The sequence below is a fragment of the Bemisia tabaci genome, chromosome 8, assembly GCF_918797505.1.
Source record: "Bemisia tabaci chromosome 8, PGI_BMITA_v3".
Taxonomy (NCBI): Eukaryota; Metazoa; Arthropoda; class Insecta; order Hemiptera; family Aleyrodidae; genus Bemisia; species Bemisia tabaci.
In genome coordinates, this window is record NC_092800.1 from 12,362,156 (window position 1) to 12,370,512 (window position 8,357).

An 8,357-nucleotide genomic window follows, 5' to 3' on the forward strand; every position below is an offset into this window, starting at 1 on the left:
TTTTGACTCTCAAGAAATGATCTATTGACTTTGACGGGAATACACAGAGTTTTTTTTTTCAGAATTAAAAAGTATGCCCGGTAGGTGGTATGCAGGTTTCTCAACACGACCGATGGGCATGTTTCTTTCCTTGGAATTCAGTTTCAGTCGTTTCAATAAATCTGCAATTGAAACAACTGCAGATTTATTTCTTCTCTGTGATTTCAATTTCAGTCGTCGGTGAATCTGCAAAGAAACCAACTACCGAGCGGAACCATGTAATGTCTGCATAACACTAAAAATATCCTTGCGACAAACTTCAGTTTGTTGCTTAAAAATAATGTGCTGTAGGTGGTTCATTAACATTGAAAGCTTTCAAATGAAAATCAATTTTTTAAGAATAATGGTTGGTCGCACTGATCTGGGAATCAATTTTTGATGCTTGCTTCTTGAAGATCAGCTAAAATAATAAGATTTGTCCAAAAATCAACTGTCCACGTTCAACATTAACCGAGCTGACGCCCTTTGAAAAGTTGGGTTTTTGACGTCATCCCTCACGGTAGCGACACCATTACTTTCTTCTACCTTGCTTTCATGCGAGTTTCACGTTGAGTAACCAGTGCAAATGCATGTCATCTTGATTGATAAAAGCAAGGTGGAGGAAACCAAGGGTGTCACTACCGCGGTGCATGGATGACGTATTAAACCCAACTTTTCAAAGGGTGATAACTCGGTTAATGTTGAACGTGGAAAGTTGCTGTTTGCACAGATCTTATTATTTTAGCTGATCTTTAAAAAGCAAGCATCAAAACACGATTCTGAGACCAGTATAATGGGTCAGTTGCGCTGGTCACAGAATCGTATTTTGATGCTTGCTTTTTGAAGATCAGCTAAAATAATAAGATCTCTCCAAGCAGCAACTTTCCACATTTAACATTAACCGAGTTATCACCCTTTGAAAAGTTGGGTTTTTGACGTCATCCCTTTCCTTCCTTATACCTGACTTTCATGCGAGTTCCTCGTTGAGTAACCAGTGCAAATGTATGTCACCCTGATTGATCAAAGCAAGGCTGAAGAAACCACAAGTGGCGCTACTGCGGTGCATTGATGACGTCATAAACCGAATTTTTCAAAGCGCGATTTCTCGGTTAATATTGAACGTAGAAAACTGCCGTTTGGACAGACTTCATTCTTTCTAGCTGATCTACAAGAATCAAGCATTAAAACGCGATTCTGTGACCAGCGCAACTGACCCATTCCAACTAGAAAACCTCTTGCTTCCTCCAAAAACCTGGTTGATTTCTGTTAGACCCATTCCGAGAGTATTAAATAATAAATTGGACGTATGTCTGCCAAACGGAACTATCTGCACCATGACATGAGCCCTGTTATGCATATATTCTTATGGGTCTCAAAGCTCATGTCTTAATGTACATAGTTCTGTCGGAAAGAAATACGTCCGATTGTCAAACTTTACAAAATTAAAATTATTCGAGTCGAGCCGCATCGAGAGACGAGAAAGTCCCTCTGATGGAAATCATCACCAAAAAACCCCCAATTTTCTAAAAAATGATCAGGGACATACGGTTACGGTCGCATAGATCGCAAATACGGCAACGGACCGAATACTACGGTCGATGTAGGGTGCGGTACTACGGACATTATGACCGGATTTTATTTCTCAGCAAAACCTCTTTAAAGGTTGTGCAGGCTGGGAGAGATCTTATTGAACTCTTTGTCGGACAACATCTGCCACCGGAAGCCGAGTATTTGAGAAACTTCTTGTTCCGTTGTTTCGTAAGAACGACACGATTTCTTCAACCAAATGCTGAATCCCTCGGGCCAATCTGAGTTTTTGGGCCAGTCGTTGCGAAGTATCACAGCGTTTCGACGAATGTACAAGTGTTTGAGTTTCTTCCCGTAACTTGCCAGCAGCAGCACTGTCGCTGTTGATATGCGCTCTCGAATTATCTAAGGAAGAAACCGAGATTAAAAAGAATTAGTTACAACGTTACAGAGAATGAAAATAATTTAAGAGAGAATGGGTGGTATTTATGAGAGAAAAAAGAGGAATCTTGTCTTATTTATTTCTGAAACGAGGAATCGGTGCGATTTTCGAGTAGGGTTTCCCGTCAAAATTTGAAAAACCACCAGGTCGGAATGGTCTCAGAAAGTAAAGAAAAAATAAAACTTCATTAAAACGTAAAAGTTAAACGTAAAAGTTAAAAAAAAAAAAAAAAAATTAAAAGTCATTACGTGTTAGAGATAAAATTGACAAAGGATTTAATAAAATCAGGGTCTGTAAAATGGAATGGTTTTTGAGAGGGATCAACAATATTCAATACAAACCAAATTTCTAAAACAACCATATTAAAAGTCATCACATTTTTTTAAAAAAAATTAACAAAAGAATTCTATAAAAATAGGGTCCAGATAATTACATCAATAGTTCCGGCCTTCCAAGCGACAAAAAGAAACCTCAGCCTCAAACACATCCTTCGGTTATAGTGTTGTTCTGCGAGTGCCACAAAGTCGTCTACAGTGCCTTCATTTTCTGCGTATGCAACACACACATTCTTTAGGCAAAGAAAGTTGAGTTATTGCAGTTGCCACTCACTGCATTATTTTCAAGTAATGTTGCTTGAAGGATGAGGGCTTTCCGTGCTCTTTCTGCTCTTATCAGACTAAATTTTATAATATTTCTCTCTTAACACAAGGACCATCGCGGAATATTCTTCATGCAAATAGAATTATTTTCAAACTGCGTGCTTGCGTTTGTGCTGATGGGTTTAATTTGCACATTGCAAATACGCTGATTCTCCGTGATTTTCAAAATAATGCAATAGTAGGCGGTATCAGAGGAGGATTATGATCAGATATGTGTAAATTTTGTATATCAGCATTTCTGAACTTCATAGAAAGTAGCACTTACTAATGTGGTGAGATTTGGACACTTGTTCACTAAGAATACAAAGAACGGATCCATTCTATCTCGGAATGATTTCGATTGGTGATATTTTGGGGGATGCGTGTGGCCATAAAACCTCAGCGTCGGTCCGTACATTTCGACAGCCGTGGAAACTGAGTCTCCGTCAACCTGCAAATAATTTTTTTTTTTTTTTTTAAAAAATGTAGCCTATTATTTATGCAAACAAAGATGGATCGGTGAGATTACAAAACCCCTTAATTCAATTTCAGAGGTACACTTCAGTTATTTTCCTGCGCTGTAATCTTTCAAAGGATGACGGACCATTGTTTCGCAAAAAAATTGGTTTTTTTATTTTTTTACTAAGCATACTTTATTACAGTTTTATGTCACAACTACCAAGCTGATCCTCCGTATCTATTGGCATTGTTGAAAATTAACTTAAATGATATTTAACTAAAAATAAACGTATGATGGGGCTAATTTTAAACTTAGCCTATCATTTAGAGCCGAGGAATGTAGTCCTCCCGGCCTTCGGATTAAATTAAAATTTTGGTAAGATTTTCTTAGCCCTTTTAAGAGATGTTCTTTCAAAAATTGTGTAAAAAAAGAAAAGGAAAAAAAAGGAATGCTTTAAGTTCGTAAAAATGGTAAAATAGGAGCAAATTTATGTTAGGCACTCAATGTAATCGTACAAGATGGTATACTAATTTAATCAACTTATGTGTGCACTTTGCTCCTTAAACATTTGATGAAATTACTCTTTTCGTTACCTTGATTTTCGGTGACTCATACCAAATACTTGCAACCGGTGCACCATCTTGCCACAAGATACCCTTTTCAAGATTCGATACTAGTTGTAAATGCACTTGCAAATCTGGTCTCTTCTTACTAAGTTGCTTCCAAGCCTTCGAAGAGACAGCTGTCAGTTCTTGTGGGGTGTACTTATTTTGAATGATATGAAGATGGGAAAGTGTTTCTATTTCACTCAGCAAATAGAGTCCATCTTCGCTTAAGTTTTGAGGACTTATCTCTAGAATCTTGAGACAGAAAGAAAAGAGACCATTAGTCTAAAAGCTTCAGTGACTGCTAAAAGAGAAATGTTTGGTTGTAATTTAATTAAATTTTATTGTGGTAATATAACAATAGAAAGTTTAGAAACCTTGATGTAAATTAATCAATAATCTTCTTTTCCTAGGCCTCTATCCCTCCTACATTACATATGAACTGATCTCATTAAATTGAAGGCAACTACTCATGATCCATTGAGATTGAGAAATAATGCAAAATTCAGTAATGTACCTTGTTTGGTATCTTCTTCGATTGAAGGAGCTTATGTGACCGCGGACAAAAGGAAACGACACACAGACCACACAGTGGATCGAGTCAATAGAAGAAGTCGGATATGGAATTATTGGCTAAAATTTCAAATTATGATGTTTATTTCGTCATGAATTCAATTTTAAGAGTATTCCAGAAAGTTAATTTCACGAAAAAAACTAATGGAATACCAATCTTAAACTTCTTTGTTTCATATTTTCGAAAATAAAGCTCTCAAAGTTTCCAGATATTGTCCGACTTCTCCTGTTGACTCGGTCCGTAGCATGCGACAGGAAAAGAGCTGAGAGGAGGTACATAGAAAGTTTTCAAAAACATAGGAGAAAAACGGGAAAACAAGGCGAAAAGCCCGAGGCGTTTCGGCCCAAAACATGAGCCATTTTCAGTCGGAAGAATAGAAATAAAATATAAAAAATTCTAAGTAGAAACCTGCAGACCTGAAAATCAAAACAAAGAGAAACAGAGAAGCATCTCCTCTTTGTTTTGATTTTCTCGGCCGTCATATAGTCTGCAGGGTTTCTATTTGTAATTTTTATATTTTATTTTTATTCTTCCGACTGAAAATGTTTCGGTTTTGGGCCGAAACTTCTCGGATTTTTTATGCGTAATTTTTAGCCCTGTTTACCATTTGTTCTCCTATGGATTCGATCGACATGAGCCCTCTATCGAAAAATAAAAAACGTGAGTCGATCGACGTGAACCGATCGACAAATCCCATCCCATCCCATCCCACCTATAATAGTTACCCGACCTATCCCATCCCATCCCACCTATAATAGTTACCCGACCTATGTCGTCAATTCTTTCGTTCACGATAACTATCCCATCCCATCCCATCCCATCCCATCCCATCCCATCCCATCCATCCCATCCCATCCCACCTATAATAGTTACCCGACCTATGTCGTCAATTCTTTCGTTCACGATAACTATCGTTAAATTTACGCTAGCCTATTCAAATTTTGTAATTTTGTCCATTTTGGTCTTATAAAGAAACTGTATAGATTTTTGGTTAAATCGCCCTTACCGTTTACTTATAAACGGTAATTAACGTAAGTGCCCTACTTACGCTGTTTTCCACTGATCTGTTTTTATGAAAGTTCCATTCCTCGGTTTCCTTGGTAACCTTTGTTTGCTATCAGCTGATGTTTAATTTCAATTTATTTTTTTCTTTTTTTTACTTTTTTTTTTAATAAATCATTGCTAGGTTAGTTCAAATTTTTTGCCAGCCAAACAAATACTGTGTCTGTAGATGTTGTTATTTCACTCAATAATAAAAAAAAGAAAATAAAAGAAAAAATATATATATATTCTACCTCCCCCCCCAGCTCATTTTTCTAGCTCCATCACCATCTCCCCTCAACTCATTTTTCTATCGATTTTATCGTTTTTGGCATTTCTTGCTCCCCTGTAAACCACCATTTTTTCGGGGTTATAGATATTTTAGCGGTCTCTAGACCCGTGACTCCAGTCACGAGCATTTCGCTAGTGACTAATAAACAGGTGTCGATCCGATCGACGTGATTCGAGAATCATGCATCGATCAATATCGACACCGATTTGAGCGACAATCGGCAGTACAGTGGCGAGGCATGAATGATCGTTTATCGATATTTTCCCATTTGAATCTATGGTAAATGATCGATTGTAGTTATTAGAGTTGCTCGTTCCGAACACCCTGTAAATCGATCCATTTCCATAGGTTTAAATGACGGATTAATCGATGCATCGTAAAGCACGCCACGCCACCGGACAGTATTCGATCGATTCACGGACTTGTCGATCGATTCACCTTGATCGGTTCCCGCTTTAATTTTTCGATCGATTCAAGTCGATCGAATAGACAGCGGTGTTTTAATACTTTTTCGATCGAATATTTGTCAATCGGTTCACGTCGATCGATTCACGAGTTTATTTTTCGGTTGATTCATATCGATCGAATCCATCCATACCCCATTCTCTACATTTTGGACTGGTGTGGTCGTAAATTTGTAATAGAATAGGCAGCCGAAAGTACAAAAATGAAGTTTTAAAAGCAAAATGTTAAACATAAGTCTTCGGTTGTTTGCAAGACCTTCAACCACGGGATGTTTTCACGGGACTTGTCCCAGGTCGAATCCCGGGGATGGAATTTGGGGGATTTTTCCAAGTTACCATCTCCAAGGGGCGGGGGCTTTCACGTTCCTGCGACAAGTTTGCGCGGTAAGATAAATTAGTAAAAACCAGGTACTTAACAGGCGGCATTAAGATAATAACTGAACACAGTTATCCGTCAATCAAATTAGTTAAATTATTGAACAAACATGAACAATCGAATAAACAACAAAATATCACACAGTTATGGCTTTGACTTCTTGGCGCTTAATTCCTCATTAATTTTTTTTTTCTTTACAGAATTGCTGGATGAACAGCGCATTATGCTCGATACCGAGACGGAAGCGCAGAATTTCTAAGGATTCTGCGAACCAGCGGGAAATATTGCGTATACTTCTCGCGATATTGGGATGATGAAGTTAACGTTGTTTTTCACTTTTAACCGATAGACCTGAAGCAAGCAACTATTCGAACTTCGGAGTAGGTATGTGGTATCACGGTAATTGAAGGAAATTCTTGGCTGTTCGTCTTCGTGGAGTTACTGACGTTTATGACTGTTACGCTCGGATCAATGTACGTATCGCGTACAGAATCGCTCTATATAGGAAAAAACCAAGCCATCTTTTGGCTTTTTAATCAATCACGGGAGAATTTGCGCAGGAGCCGCGGTATGGAGCGTAATTTTTAATGATTTTACCAAAGCGCTGGAAAAATCGCGTTTCTCCCGCGACATTCCTGTGACTATCTCTTGATTTCTCATTTTCTTTACAGAATTAGTAGAAGAACCACACCTTTCCCGCGTTTCCGAGATGGAAAAGCGCGTTAATTTCTTTTGGCATAACAAATCCACTAGAAATATCGCGTATTTCTCGCGATATTGAGATGTGGCTCGCCTAATATTTCTCAATTTTTCACAGGCGGAAATCAATCGAGCAACTATTCGAACTCCAACCCGAGATACCACGTACTCCGTGCGTGGTATCTCGGATTAATTGGATGAAAATCTTACCTTTTCGCCTTCGTGAAGCTTCTGAAGTTTATGGAATATTATGCTCGTATAGATATACAAATCGCGTATTTTTCCAACTATTGAGGTGACAATCGTGTGGTTTTTTGTGTCTGAATCAGCCGCTGGAAACTGTGCGTAAGTGCAGCGATGAGGTACACGCCTAACTACTAAGGTAACTCGAGGAAGTCTTAGGATAGTGAATGTATTTCTTTGATTTCTTCAGAATTTTCAGTAGGGTAAGAATAGTCTGCTTGAGAATTCCCAAGGGATGAAAGAAATACAAACACTTTTCATATAACTTTCCTGCAACGGAGCCGTGGCACCTAATATTGCGGCTCATACACAAATTATCCAGTGGTTGATCAGGACACAAATGACCGCACAATTCTCGCTCAATAAGGTGGACAATACGCGCTTCCTATGACTATGCTAGCATAATATTCATTAACATTAGAAACTTCAGAGAGGCCGGTAGAAAAATAACATTCTCCTTCAATTTTGCGTGATACCGCACATACTACGTTGGAGTTTGAATAGTTGCTCGATTGTTTTCCGCTCGTGATCAAGTGTGAATATTATGCGAAAATGTGCTACTTTCAAAAATTCTCTAAAAACATGAGTGACTGCGCGATTATGACCAGAATATACCGGCAAGTACAATATTTTTCAAGCGGTTTTTTTAAAGGGGGGATGAATAAGCGTTTTTGCCCTCTGCTTACTGCTGCCCTGCGCTACCCTATTCAATTTCTCGTGAAATTTCTCATTTTCCAATTTTATTCCTAAAATTTTTGTTTGGGGTTATATACTATTGTTTTTGAGAGAAAAGATACATCGAACCACTATCGGGTATGATCCACGCTCCAGGGGATTCGTTAAAGCAAAAGAAATTACGGTCTTTTCATCTCAGTATCGAGCAAACGGGTTGCTATTTTCAAAGGTTCTGTAAAAACATGAGTGTGACTGCGCGATGATAACCAGAATATACCGGCAAGTACGAGATTTGTTAAGCGT

General features: G+C 38.2%; 1 protein-coding gene across 1 annotated transcript; it reads right to left on the bottom strand.

Moving 5' to 3' along the window:
• Positions 1 to 389: 389 nt before the first annotated feature.
• LOC109037239 (uncharacterized) lies at positions 390 to 6,487 on the bottom strand. Its single transcript, XM_072303547.1, has 4 exons — positions 6,398 to 6,487; positions 3,679 to 3,945; positions 2,912 to 3,076; positions 390 to 1,950 (listed from the first exon to the last, which is right to left on the bottom strand). The coding sequence occupies exons 1-4, from the start codon at positions 6,485 to 6,487 to the stop codon at positions 1,675 to 1,677; spliced, it is 798 nt and encodes a 265-aa protein (XP_072159648.1). The 3' UTR covers positions 390 to 1,674.
• Between the last annotated feature and the right edge of the window lie 1,870 nt (positions 6,488 to 8,357).

Coding starts and splice junctions, on each gene's coding strand:
- LOC109037239 (XM_072303547.1), bottom strand. CDS start 6,487: ATGCCGCCTGTTAAGTACCTGGTTTTTACTAATTTATCTTACCGCGCA. Junction 3,946..6,397: donor GCCCCCGCCCCTTGGAGATG/GTAACTTGGAAA, acceptor TTCTGTCTCAAG/ATTCTAGAGATAAGTCCTCA. Junction 1,951..2,911: donor GTCCAAATCTCACCACATTA/GTAAGTGCTACT, acceptor TTTCTTCCTTAG/ATAATTCGAGAGCGCATATC.